The sequence below is a fragment of the Rattus rattus genome, chromosome X (assembly GCF_011064425.1).
Source record: "Rattus rattus isolate New Zealand chromosome X, Rrattus_CSIRO_v1, whole genome shotgun sequence".
In the NCBI taxonomy this organism is placed as follows: Eukaryota; Metazoa; Chordata; class Mammalia; order Rodentia; family Muridae; genus Rattus; species Rattus rattus.
Window position 1 is genome coordinate 33,162,334 of NC_046172.1, and position 14,665 is coordinate 33,176,998.

The 14,665-nt window shown below is 41.5% G+C and overlaps 1 protein-coding gene across 6 annotated transcripts in view; it reads right to left on the minus strand.

Annotated features, from left to right (window-relative positions):
- Nucleotides 1-14,665, minus strand: part of Sh3kbp1 (SH3 domain containing kinase binding protein 1) — a 347,694-nt gene that overhangs the window by 280,971 nt on the left and 52,058 nt on the right. For all 6 annotated transcript variants that reach the window (XM_032890004.1, XM_032890006.1, XM_032890007.1 and 3 more), the window contains exon 2: nucleotides 12,713-12,870. In XM_032890004.1, coding sequence (XP_032745895.1) covers nucleotides 12,713-12,870 — 158 coding nt within the window. The remainder of the gene's footprint in view (nucleotides 1-12,712; nucleotides 12,871-14,665) is intronic.

Below are 14,665 nucleotides of genomic sequence, written 5' to 3' on the forward strand. Positions count from 1 at the left end.
ACTGAAAAATAGTCATTCAATTAGGCATGACACAAGAAAGAATAAAGTTAAAAATGTATTAATAAAATGTATTCAGTCCAAATAGCAGAGAGAAAGTAGATTAAGATATAGAACTCTCAGCTTCTCCAGCACCATGTTGCCTGGGCGCTGCCATGCTTCCACCCTAACAATAATGGACTAAACCTCTGAACTTGTAAGCCAGCCCCAATTAAATGTTGTCTTTATAAGAGTTGTCTTGGTCATGGTGTCTCTTCACAGCAAGGGAAATCCTAAGACAAGATTTTATTGTAATATGAGGGAGAATAAGGCCAGAGACATGTGGATGAGTCTAGAGCAGGAAGGGAAAGTAGTAGACTAAGCATGACCATCAAAATGGACCAGGCCTTGATAAGCGGGGAGCAAGACAGGAAGAAGAGAGGGAAAGGAAGGAGGGAGACAGGAAAGGAGAGAGAGGAGAGAGAGGAGGGAAGTCCCAAGAGGACCAAGAAAACCAAGAGAGAACATGGCTAAAATAGCAGGGTTATACAGGCATCAGAAGCTGGGGGAAGGGAAGGCCTTGAGCTGGAGTGTATATGGTAGGAAGTGGGGTGAGAAGAGCTGAGAAACTCAGGATGCCAGCATGGACTCTGTAACAGATGTTTTATTTGCAATACTGAGAGAACCTAGGGACCAGCATACTAATCAGCACGACAGTCAGCCATTTGTTCCCAGGTTCTTTTGGACTTTGATGGTTTCAGTTTTCTCTAAAAATGAACAATGATAAAAACTAGACTCCTCCAAGAAGATCTAACAATCCCACATGTCTGCACATCAAAACAAAACTTTAGGAACAGTAGAAGGGGCAAAGAATAAAAGAGCATAATGGAAATTATATTTAATATAATTGCGCTGTAGAGATGGCACAGTGGTTAAGAGCACTGACTGCTCTTCCAGAGGTCCTGAGTTCAACTCCCAGCAACCACATGGTGGCTCACAACGGATCTGTAATGGGATCCAAGGCCCTCTTTTGGAGTGTCGGAAGAAAATGACACTACTCATATAAATAAATAAACCTTTGAAAAAATATAATAAAAACACATTTTATGGGGTTGGGGATTTAGCTCAGTGGTAGAGCGCTTGCCTAGGAAGCGCAAGGCCCTGGGTTCGGTCCCCAGCTCCGAAAAAAAGAACAAAAAAAAAAAAAAACACATTTTATGTATATAATTTATATATGATATGTGATGAATTTTAAAATTAAAAATGGAGCTTCAAGATGCAGAGGATTCCTAATTTGTAGTGGTTTGCTTACCATTTTTCTTCTTTATGCAATTTGAAAATAACAGCAATTGCATTGAAACTGTATGTCAGATCATGGAGTTCGATATTTTTCTGAATGACAGACAGCAGAATACTCTGTCAGAAGATTGAGCAGTGACAGCAAGCCACAGCTCCCAGTCAGACACATAATCATGAGGGCGAACAATTGATCCTCTTTGGTATACTTGGTAACTGATGTTTTATAAGTCAAGTATAATAACTGTATTTTTGACTTATGATCATTTCAATTTATGAGGTGCTTATTAGGAGATAAGTCGAGGAGCAAAATCAGACAGTGTGAGAAGAGAGACAGACAATCTGTAACTGCAGCTGGAAACCTTAGTACTTTTCCCAGCACCTCCCACTGTGTGGGAGAGCAGTGTCGATCTAGAACTAAACAACATGATCAACCAAAAGGTTCTGGTTGGCTGCTACAGTGTACTCCACTCTTACAGAGTCTAGTACACATTCCTTTTAAGTATTTATAGACCTTATCTTGGATGATGATGGTGGTGGCAGCGGCGGTGGTGATCTATCATCATCACCACCACCATCACCATCATCTAACCTCAACCTGTTTAAAGGACTTGAAATCATACAGAGTATATTCTCTGGTCATAATGTAATCAACCTTAAAGCCAACAGTCAGAAGATAACAGGAAAGTCTCAAAAACAGTTAGAAATCAGATGACACATTTCTAGATAATCTGTGCCTCTGTTTCTCTTACAGAGCAACTGAGAATGCTGTTTAGTTTACATTAATCAGCTGCTATGCAATAGCTACTAATGCAAATAGTAAGGCGCTCTGAGATGCTGGAAAAGTTCTTGGTGTTTGTCAGTTGGATACTCTCAGATGCAGATGCTATAGAGGAGTTAGGAGTACTGGCAGTCTATGTAGAGGCCTTTCGTCTTCGAAAATAAGAGGGGAGGGCAATAGGTAGTATAGGTAGAAGAGGGGAGGGCAATAGGTAGTATAGGTAGAAGAGGGGAGGGCAATAGGTAGTATAGGTGGGGCTGAGATGTTCATCAGTCCCAGACATCCTAACTCCTGAGTTCCTGAGCAAAGACGGCCTTGTAGAAAAAGAGAGCTAATAGACGGTGCATACAAAATCAATTCTAGAGACCTGATATTCAGCATGGTAACTCTAACAACAATGCGCTGTATAGTATTTGAAATCTGAACCCTGCCACGGGTTTCCCCCCTGTGTCACTCAATGACAAAAGTCAGTCTCCATTTACAAGGCCACTAGCAGGGAATAACAGCTTCCCCCCAGACCAATTGCTATCTGTACATTAAACAATACATTTTCAAACAAAATCCATTTATTTTCTGGAAGCTTTGAAGTTCAAAAATGCTAGTAGGCTCAATTCTGGGTTGTCCAAAGCCATTTCAAGCTGCTAGCCAGGAGGAACTTTGATCTGGAGGTTCAGGGAATGCATTTCTAAGCTCTCTTGGGTTTTTGGCAGAATCTAATTTTTGTGTCTGAAGCCTTAACATCTTCTGTGGCTACTAGCCAATGCCTAGTCTCTGCTCGTACAGGTTGGTGTATTGCCTCTCATGTGACACCCCTCTTCAAAGTAGAAAGTCCTTCTCAAGCTTCTAGTGTGATTTCGTCTTCTGTCATGTATACACAGAAAGCTCTCAACGCTTAGAGGTTCAGATAATAAATTAGGCCCAGCTGGATAACCTCCCATTTCAGATCAGCTATGCCATTCAGCAAACCACAATCACAAGTGATCACTTGTCCTGTTCACAGGATGTCAGGGTTTAGGGTGGAGCCTCTGAGATCATTTCTAGACATCTGCTTATTTTACTGCTCCTGAGTAAGGACTAAAAGAAAATTAAGGACTTGATCCAGAGATTCTGCTGTTTGACTATATTCATTCTGGTGGACTTGAAAGGAATATTTATTTACATATTCCTATGTTCTTTATATAGTGTGGGCTTTTCTTTTTTTACAATATCCAACATGATTATACCAGTCACTCCTAAAGCTACTTTGTAATATATATATATATGTATATATATATGTATGTATGTATGTATATGTATATATACATATATATGTGTGTGTGTATATGTATATATATACATATATATGTGTGTGTATGTATATATATATTATATATATCATATAGAGAAAAAGCGTACTTTAGAAACATAACGTTTTCAAGTATAAGTCACCAACTACCAATTCGTGTTCTTGAGGAAAGCTAGAGATACAAATGATGCTGCTGCCCTATCAGTGCAGAATAAAATGAATGACCAAGTTTTCTGAGATAGCAAATCATGTGAGCTGTTTTGTTTTGACACAGGACCTCATGTAGTCCAAGCTGGCCTTGAACTTTATATGTAGTGGAGGATGATCCTAAACTCCTGACCCTCTGCTTCCACCTCCCAAGCGCTGGGATGACAAATGTGAGCCCTTATGACTGGCTTTAAAACAAAACTTAAATAAAATATTCTAAGTCTCTTATGCCAGCTCAACACACAGCGAGTACAGCCAAGTAACAGAATAGCACTGGTTAGAGTCCTCAACTGGAGCCCCCCACACACACACACACACAAGCTTTAATATCTAGTAATGATCACAGCAATGTCCTACAGTTTACATTGTGATCTGCTAGAGAGCCAGGGGTTAAAACACATGCTCTAAAAGTCCCTTTCTAAGCTAGGATTTGAGACTCTTGTCATTAAGGAAAGAAAAGATTCTATTATACACAATCAAATCAATCAGGGGTACTACAAGCCCCTAGGGTCACAGCTTTCCCCGAGTCACAAGGTGCTACTGTAACTGCACTATAACTCTTAGAAGGCCTGAGCTCCGGGCCCCTCCATATCACACATGCTGTTAATTACTTCAGGTCCTTCCTACTTAGACGCCATTGTGAGAAATATCACTCCAACAGTTCCAGTTGTTAGACTTAGGAGTTTTTCTGAAAATGAAGTATGTGTTTAATGAGGAAAATGTAATTTGAGCTGGAACGGCTTGCTGCAGGGGGCCCCAAGGATGGAAAGCAACCGTTGTATTCCCACTTAAAGGGCATAGTTTAAGTACTGAAAAATGACAAGTTTGCCTACTAATTAATAAAAATGAAATATTTTCCCTAATTGCCTTGCTTTGGAATATGTAAGAAAAAGAGTGCAAGCCCGCACATAGATAAAAGCTGCCATGTTACTGTTGTTGCTTCTTCGTTTTCAGTCGGCACCTTAGTAAGTGGCCCTGGATGGCCTGGAACTCACTGTGTAGACCAGGCTGACCCAAAACTTCCAGATTCACGAGCCTCTGCTTCTTGAGTGCTGGAATTAAAGGCATGCGCTGCTATGCCCAGTCAAGGCTGCTTTTTTTTTAAAGGTTTCATATCTGATTCTATTCCTTTTGGTAAGCCCTTTGGAGGAAGCATAATGCAGCAGGTGGTAATGGCATAGAGTAGAACGCAATCAGACATCCAGATAACGCTATCAGATTGGAGGCTCAGGTTAAGTGCCAGCTGCCTGGATTCTAGAGTTGTCTCTGCTCCCTACTAGCTCTTGAAGCTGTGGCTAAGTCCCTTAATGTGGATTCGCTGTGTTCTTGCCTTTTCCGAGCAGTTTTTTTCTAAAGCAAAACAGTAACTATGTCATAGAATGGGACAATTTCATGAAATCATAAATAATGCACACAAAGGGCTTAACTTCCTTCCTGCCTGGCAAACAGCGAGTGCTCAATACATTCTGACTACTGCACTCAGATTACACATGCAATGTTAGGCAGCCAGTGAGCCTTGAGTACAATGTAGCTATGTTGATTCCATAAAGTAGCCTAGCAATTACCACCTAAAAACAGTTTATCTAGTGTTTTCAAGTACTTGCCTTATGAATAAACACAGAAACTTCTCAAGTGACATTTTAATCCGAAACACTTTTGTCAATCATCTTTGCAGAACAATGCCTAACACATGTTCTCCAAGGCCAAGGTACAGGCACAGTACATTTTTTTTCTGTGAAGAGAAGTTATATTTGTGACAATATGACACCCCATTCGATGTGTCTTCATTATGCTCATATCCTTTGATGTTTACCCACTGGCTAGCATCCTCTCTAGCAGACACCCAACAAATGTCTAGTGTGGGAGTTCATGTACCCAAGCACTTCATTGTGAAATGCGAGCAAAAAGAGACTGGCCCATTGCTTGAGTATTTGCCTGGCATGTGTGAGACTGGATTCCTTCCTCAGAACTGAAAAAAAAAAAAAAAGAGTCTCTACCCATAATGAAAGGCACCTGCAAAATCCCCTGCAACTTTTCGAAAAGCAACAAGGATCTTGAAAATAATCACCACTATACCTTTGGGTGGAAAGCAGAAAGCAAGCACAATTTTTTGAAAAGAAATCCAAGAATGATGCTGAGTACAAAAGAGCAATGTGGAAATGTCTACTTCACGCCACTTGTTGAAGGAGATTCCTACTCCTTTCCTAAGTCAAGAACAGCAGCAAAGCTCTGAGCTTTGTCTCAAAGTGACACAGGCATGTAGAGTATTGGCTTTTTGCCTCACTTAGGGACTGCACTGGCCAATCTTTACACAAATACAAAAACAGAAAGCTCTGAATATGCCAAAAAAACAGAACTCAAACACCTAGCAAGGGAGATGTAAGGAGCTGGGAAATTGAGCTGAGAACTGTTACACTTCACAGGCATAGAATGCAAACTGTAAGTAAGCACACTTCAGCTTTCAACAATGGCGCAGGCAGGAGGCATACAAAACTACTTCCATGGACACCGGGCCAAGAAAACAGCTCACTTCCTCACACGCGTTGCAAGATCAACAACCATAGTCTTTTAACCCCTACCACAGCTTCCTGCTTTCTGCATATAAATGATAAAGTGTCTCATCCTGCTTCGCTTTACCATGGGTCACCTGGGAGCCCATGTCAAGAGAAAAGGTCAAAGCACCATGTTGGGTCCATCTCAGAGTAAGGTTTTTAAAGGATGATACTGGTAATTAAATCCAAAGAAAGAGCCCACATGAGCCTGTACAGCTGCCCTCTATTTTATGTGGCTGTTTGAGGTCTTAGAAAGGATATAGATTTCTTTATTAAATGACTATGGTGATTCACTGTGTTTTTTTCCTAATATTGTAAAACATGCTATGGTCTTTTATGGTCAATTCATGAGAATAACACTCAAACCTGGAAACTAGGGCCAAAACAAAATAAAACAAAGACAAAAAAGCCCATGGTCATCATCATAGGACCTTCTAGTGTTATGTTAATGCATTTTCTTAAGGGAGACCCCAGGAGGGACATCTGGCTCCCTGGAAATATAAATTGACTAATACTTTATTAGGACATTTTACAGCCCTACAAAAGTGAAAGAAGAACTCATAGGAAACACAGTATGACATTCAGCTTTTTTTTTTTTTTTTTACTCTTCTGCTAGAGATGCTAGCTCCAAAGGTTAGGGCTTTATTGTCCTCTAAGACATGAGCCAGTGTTACATCTCACTTTACAGTCTTATTTGAATATTCCACTGACTTTTTAATCAGTTCCTCATATCCTCAGTAAATCAAGTTTTGTTATTCCACCGGTTTCCTCATTAAGTGAGTCCAAGAGAGCTTAGATACATGGTCTCTATGTGCATGTTTTTAATAATATAAGGATTAGCCTTTGATAGTTCCTGGCCCCCAATCAAATCAGCTCCAAGAAACTGAGCTCTGTGCTTCAGGTTTCTTTACCAGTCAGACTCACCAGGATTCAGGGTGATTCGTTCACTGGGCTTAACCAGCAGACAAGATGCTCAAAGCACTTGCAGAACACATATCACCACTCCTTATAGATGCCCGAGCTTCTTTAGACAGAAAAAAAAAAGCCTACTGGCTGAAATCAAGGTGACATCCATATATATGTATATGTATATGTATATGTATATGTATATGTATATGTATATGTATATGTATATGTATATGTATGAATGAAATGAATATTTGTCTTTATAGAACACATACAAGAATGTCACAAAAATCTCCAAATGAAACAACCCACAACCAGATCCTACCAGAGGTCCCAGGGACTAAACTACTACCCAAAGAGTATACATGGACAGACCCATGGCTCCAGCTGCATATGTAGCAAAGAATGGCATTGTCTGGCATCAATGGGAGGAGAAGCCCTTGGTCCTGCAAAGGCTCGTTCACACTGTGTAAGGGAATGCCAGGGTGTTGAGGTTAGAGTGGGAGCATCCTCAAAGAAGCAGGGGGGTGGGGAGAAAGGGGATCACATTTGAAATGTAAATACATAAAATATCCAAGAAAAATAAAATTTAAAAAACTCAAACAGCCATTAAACAAAAGAGGGTTTGATAAGTTATGATATATTCATTATCGTGTAAAACTATATGGCAATAATTAAGTACTGATACATGCAACAATTTCTTTTCTTATATAACCTTGCACATGCTCTTACAGCCCTACTTACATGCCAATTCAAGTATGGGAACACTAACCTATTATAATAGGTTGACTACCTGGGGATGGGGGGGAAAATGTCTAGGAAAAATCAAGAGAAGTTTATGGGATGAGATGGCCAAAACAGTATTGGTCTTGATAGTGGCTGTAAAGGTACATTCTGATATAAAAACAAAAATCATAATGGATGCGAATGACATTCATTTTACTCTATGTAAATTTTATCTTTTAAATAAATTAATTTTTTGGAGAGACAAACATCCTAAACATATATCAGTATATGGTAATTAATAGAGATCCAGCACTGATCAACATGCAGAGGATAAGTGACTAGAGTGTTCAGCCCTGAGTGGGACATCTATTATCACATTCTGTCGTGGTTTGAATAAAATAGCCCCCATAGGCCCATAGGGAGTGGCACCATTGGAAGGTGTGGCCTTGTTGGAGTAGGTGTGGTTTTGTTGGAGGAAGTGAGGGTGGGCTTTGAGGTCTCAGATGCTCAAACTTGGCTAGTGTGTCACTGTTACTTCCTCCTGTCTGCAGATCCAGATGTAGACCTCTCAGCTACCTCTCCAGCACCACGGCCTGCATGCCACCATGTTTCCCACCCTGATGCTAATTGACTAAAAAGCCAGCCCCAATTAAATGCTTTCCTTTATAAGAATTGCCAGGGTTGTGGTGCCTCTTCACAGCAAAAGAAACCCTAACTAAGACATATTCCCTCCCCACCCCCAAAGCTTAGGGATCATCATGGAAGACAGGGCAGACAGACTGAAAAAACCAGTAGTAGTGGACACCTACATAAAACAGTATTTGCAGGGCATGACAATACCATTTTACAAATGGACTCACAGAGCCATGACTGCATGTACAAAATCAAGAAACTCTGAATACCAACATGGATAAGGGCCAGCTCCTGAAGTTTCAGTCCTATCTAAGTAGCTATTACCAAGTAATGGATCCTGAGGGAGGAAGAGTGGGTCTTCTTCAGGGATTCGGCCCCTGAGATCCATGTAGGCAGTACTAAATGGACTCCATGATTTTTCTTAAAAAGGACAGAATATATGAAGGTGAGAAGGGGAAGTAGTAGGAAAGATAGGGGAGGAATTGGCAGGGAGGGAATGGAAAGGTATATTTGATCTAAACATCATATCCTATATGAAATTTTCAAACAATAAAAAAGAGATTCTAAGAAAAGAAGTAGGAAAGAGGGAGTGCAGCAAAGAGATGGATCTGAAAAGATTCTGACCTATTTAATGTAAATGAATAAAATCAACTAAAGAAAAGTGGGACAAAGAAACAAACAGACACACTAAGAGCTAGCAAAGGATCACCCTGTTCTGAATAATGAGATGAGTGAACACAGCGCACACCGCGAATATGGTAGAGATGCTTGACTGAGGGAATTGAAGGGAGTCTCTGAAAGCCATTATTTCAGGAAAATGTGCTCAAATGGGGCACTAGGGATTTGATAAAGGAACTGAGAAAGTACTTAAGGCAGCTCTCTGATGGTGATAACATCAACAGAGGCACACAAATAAATGATGGAACTCCACAAGATTACTTAATTTGATCCGAGACAAATTAATTCTTAAGCTAAATAAAATATTCAAAACTGGCAGATGCATGCCAATATGATTGTTATTGCTTAAAAACACATTTTCTTTTGAAAATTCGCTACAGGAGTTTGAATTGTTGTTAAACTCCTTTGCATCCACCTACTGAGTTTTGAATAATAAGCCTAAGGGTGAAGACTTGAAATACACTCAGCCATCAAAAAGAATCAAAATTTCCATAGTTTGTGACAGCCACAAGTGGTGTGGCCCCCAGACATTTCTAATCCATCTACCATAGGTGGGCCAAGTGCCTCCCTAGAATGTGACTTCCTTTCACTGAACAAGGACTCAAGCCTAGGTTAGTAGACAACTGATTAGAAAAGACAAAGAGAGAAGGCCATTCCTTTATGTAGTAACAGGATGAAAGGCACACTTAATAGCTGGCTGCCACTATGCTCAAGGATTGCCAGTTTAGTGCCATTTAATCCCCAGAGCAGTCGATGAGGGAGTTGGGCTTATAAAAGGAAATAGCATGCTCAGATAAAACCTGGGGCCACATTAATAAACAGATTTTTCAATCGGATAAAGTAAAGAAACACCTTAGGACAGTAGCAAAGTTCTAAAGACAAAGGCCCCAGGAATTGTGGAGGAGAGAGGACTTGAATATGAGCAACCAGTTCTCTGGTTATGGAATACAGGCAGCTGATAACTGGGTATTAGCCCAAAGCTCGGATTACCCAAGATACAATCCACAGACCACATGCAGCTCAAGGAGAAGGACGACCGAGGTCTTTATGAAAGGGAGAACAAAAATATTTGTTATATAATAGGAGGAGATATGGAGACAAAGTTTGGAGCAGAGACTGAAGGAATGGCCATTCAGAGCCTGCCCCACCTAGGGATGCAGGCCATATATATACATACAGTTAGCCAAACTAGACAATATTGATGAAGCCAAGAAGTGCATGCTCACAGGAGCCTGATATAGCTGTCTCCTGAAAGGCTCTGCCAGAGCGTGAGAAATACAGAGTCGGATGCTTACAGCTAACCATTGAACTGAGACCAGGGTCCCTGTTGGGGGAATTAGAGAAAGGATTGAAGGAGCTGAAGGGGCTTGCAACCCCATAAGAACAGCAATACCAACCAACCAGAGCTCCCAGGGACTAAACCACTACCCAAAGACTACACATGGACTGACCCACGGCTTCAGCTTCATATGTAGCAGAGGATGGCCTTGTTGGGCACCAATGGAAGGAGAAGCCCTTGGTCCTGTCAAGGCTGGACTCCCCGATGTAGGAGAATGTCAGGGCTGGAAGGAGGGTGGTTGGGGAGGGGGAACACCCTTATAGAAGAAGGGAGGGGCAAGGGATAGGGGGCTTATGTCTGGGAAACCAGGAAAGGGAATAACATTTGAAATGTAAATAAAAAATATCTAATAAAAAAACAAAACAAACAAAGAAAAGGTATCCAGGCATCCCAGGGCCACCCCACGTATAGGAGCATAAGGAGTAGCCCCAGATCTCTGTGCTCTACCTCCCTTCTGTCTTACCTTCAAGCACCCCTGGAGCCAAAGCCCATTACATGTAGGGGTCTGCAGGCGATGGTTCCCAAGTCTAAGCCACGGCAGTGAAGGACTACCTGACCAAAAGGACCATATCACCCTACATCACAGGGAAAGCACCTCCCGTTCAGCAGCGCTGCCAAAGGGAGGAGGGTCACTGACTAGACTCTGGATAATTTCTACCCTGGTTCCCATCTGTCTTCCACAACCCCTCTTAGCATATGAAGACTGAGCCCAAAACCAATTCTAGAGGTTGGCTCAATGCCTTCCAATTCAGTTCTCTGTATCTGTGGTTAGAAGCCAGGGGCTACTAAGCTAATAAAGGACCCTAAACACTTCTAGAACAGAACTTGCCTTCTAAACTGAAGCTCACAGGGGAGTCTCTTCCTCCCATGCTCCTCTTCTTTTCCCGTCCCCTACATCTTTCTCACACTTCTCCACCCGTTCCTGAGGCCCATTCTCCTTCCCAGGGTTTTCTTCTCTCTCTGCCACATCCTGTGCCCCATTATTTCCTCCTTCATTTTCACCCCAAGCACTGGCCCCTCCTTTGGGAAACCTCTCCTTTCACATTCAAGTTTGGCCTAACTTCAAGAACAGTCCTTTTCCAAAGTGGTAAGATTTGTTTGGAAAGGCCCAAGAATTACCTCCCAGTTAGACATCAACAGAGTCAATCAGTGGTAGCCCAGAAGTTGTGCTTTCCTACCCCAAGAATGGGAGGAAGGCCTGGTTCCAGCATAGTCTCAACATTCCTACCACAGAAAGCCAAAGTAAGGTTTATCAGCATATTTCAGCTGAACTCTGCTCCCAGCTTTCTGTACACCAAAAGCGAAGAGAAAGAGAGATTGACATGGCCATCTGGGGGCAAGATCCTGAAGAGAAACTGAATTGGACTCCTATTCAGTTAAGATTCCCACAGGGTAAAGGTAGGAGGCCCAAGCACTGGAAACTTGTAGTTCTTTACATGGTTTCACCAACAACCCCTAGAAAGCCTTCCCACCCAGCCCTTGAGGCTCCTGTGAGGGGAATACATGATTCTCTGGGTCCAAGATTTCCCAAAAAACTACTCTATACAGGCAAGACACACCCCTAAATATGGTCTGGTACCACAGAGAGCTCAGTTACAGGTCTGGGGATTCTCCAAGAATGGCGGGTAATCATCTCTTCTCCAGAATGGGACTGGAAATTTATGGTACTATGTCTTTTAGACCTGGTTTAATATTTCCCACAGGCAACCTCTCCTTAACCTCCAAACTCACACTATTGTTTACAACAATTGAGACACATCATTTATTAACAGGAATGAGAAACCCTTTCTAATTAAGCCCTAAATGAGTTTGACCACGGGCATAGGTTTCAAAATCTTCCTAACAAAATAGATGTTAGTCAATGCTTCATAGACATAAACGAGAAAAGGGAAATGAAACTGCTCCTATGACAAAGGCAAGCCTATGAGTAGAAAGTAGTAAAAAGCATCTTTTAGATTCTGCATTTGCCTTGAAGGTCACCAATGCACATGGTCAAGACTGAGTTTCAAATTCCCTTTTACATGGAATGTAAAAAAGGAACACTCTTCTCAAACTCTTAAAGGATATAAACCAGACAATTTCTCACACTTTATATATTCTCAGCATTTTCTAAAAGGTGATAAACCGTTGCGGGGAAGATCATTTCGGGTCTGAAAAGAAGTCACTTAAAAACAGATATCCCATATATATGGAGTAAAATTATACGTGCTCTTTTGACACCACCCAGTGAAGTCCTAAGTGCCCTGTGCATGTTATTCTCATGGCCCCCACAACCTTTTGGTCAGTAAAGCCCACACAGAAAATAGAAAAAAAGGGGTTGGCTTTGTACTCACTCTTACAAAGTTGTCAGGGAACAAACCTCTCCTGCCGTTGATCTGTCCCTCCCACCAGCCTCCATCCTCCTTCCTGATGTTGGTGATGACCTCACCCACGCTGATCGTCAGCTCATCATCATGCTGGGCCTGGTAATCAAACTCCACTATGGCCTCCACTGCAAAGGAAGAGAAAACAAAAGAGCAGCTTAGGGTCAGCTGTCTCAGAAGTCTGGCTCCGGCAGCCCCTGCAAGACCACAGGCAAACTGATTTTGGTTAACCTGAAGCCTACAGAGCACAGAAACCACGAAGAACACTGGTCGTGGTCAGACATAGGCAAGGTAGCCTATAATTCTGTGTCAGGGCCGGCAGGGACTTCAGAAGGGAAACCACAGTGGCCTAACAACACTTACCCAACACACAGGTTATGTGGCATCATTTCTTCAAGTGCACAGACCAGAGACCACAAATAAGAGATACTGCATCTGGGCCTCTCTTCACCTGTGCTACCTAATTCTGCCATGTTAATGTTCTTGGACCTAAGCTGCACAAAATATGGGTTATAATTCCCATGATACACAGATGACAGCTATCTTTTATGACTGCATATGGAAGTAAAGACACATATAGAATAGAGGGCACCACTGGTTGAACTAATGTCTCCGATTGCCCACCTCAGAAGCACTACTGCCTCCACAGGTCAGTTCTCAGACAGTAGGACCATATTACACTATGTTCTCAATGGCAAAGGAACCGTCCGTCAACTTGGTACATACAGAGGTAACAGATGAGCAGGCTTTTGTGTTGACAAAGCACCAATGCAATGGTAAAAACTAACCAGAGATTGGTTGACTTACTCATAGAGCAGTTACAAGATCCCTCTAGAGTCTGAGGTCTTCTTTGTGCACCTCAATCTAAGACAACATCAAATCTTGTGTCTTTTCTATTTGAAACCTCATATAAATGAATGAATAAAAAAGATGGTGAAAATTAGATGAAACCCCAAGTGGAAAATAAGCAACTTAATGAGTTATGATCAGTTAAAGGCACAGGTAAATGAGTTAAATATGCATTACCAGCATAAATGTGAACACCCAAACTGTAACTGTTTCTTTGGAGCTTGCTTGTAATATTTTATTAACATGTAATAGTCATACACATTAATGGGGTACAGTGTGATAATACAACTCATACACAGAACCTGCACTTATCAAATGGGGTAATTAGCACTTCCGTTCCCTTGTCATTTCTTTTTGGAGACTTTGAGTTCCTATTTTGGGATCTAAGAAAGCATGAGAGAAAATGTTAATGACTTAAGTTTTGAAAAAGATTTCTTAAATAGAAAACTAAAATGTACAAATGGTTCAAAAACAAATTCAATACGCGGAGGATCACTTTTCATCGGGGACAAGGGATGGGGTGGGGAAGGGGGAAGGTCAGTAGGTCAGTGGGTCTCCTTCACATGGACTTTACATTTCTCTCAGAGGTTAAGTTCCCACCCCACTTCTGGTTCAGAATAGCTTGTCCTCCAGACTGACTATTCATGAAGGCAGTTAAGCCAACCAATAAGCTACTCCAGTAACTCAGGATAGAAGTGTCTTTTCCTAGATTGTTTTTTTATTACACAATCAGTTAATGTATTCTCCTATCATAAATCTGTTCATGATGAAGTTGATTTGCAACCTATTGAAATCACTTATCCATGGAAAAGTGAATTATAAGCACATATACAAGAGCCCCTTTTGCCTTCTCATATGTTCATGTATGCATGCAGGAACACTCTAGTTTCTCTGTACTATGCCCTGGCCCCTAATAGTTAAAATGAGCCATTACTTGGTGGACAAAGTGCTTCCTGTGCCTAAAGATCTGAGTTTGAGTCCTCAGAACCCACGTAAAAAAGCTAAGCAAAGGTAGTAGGCAGGAGGCAGAAACAGGAGAATATCCTAGAAGCTCATGGGCCAGCTAGCTTGGCC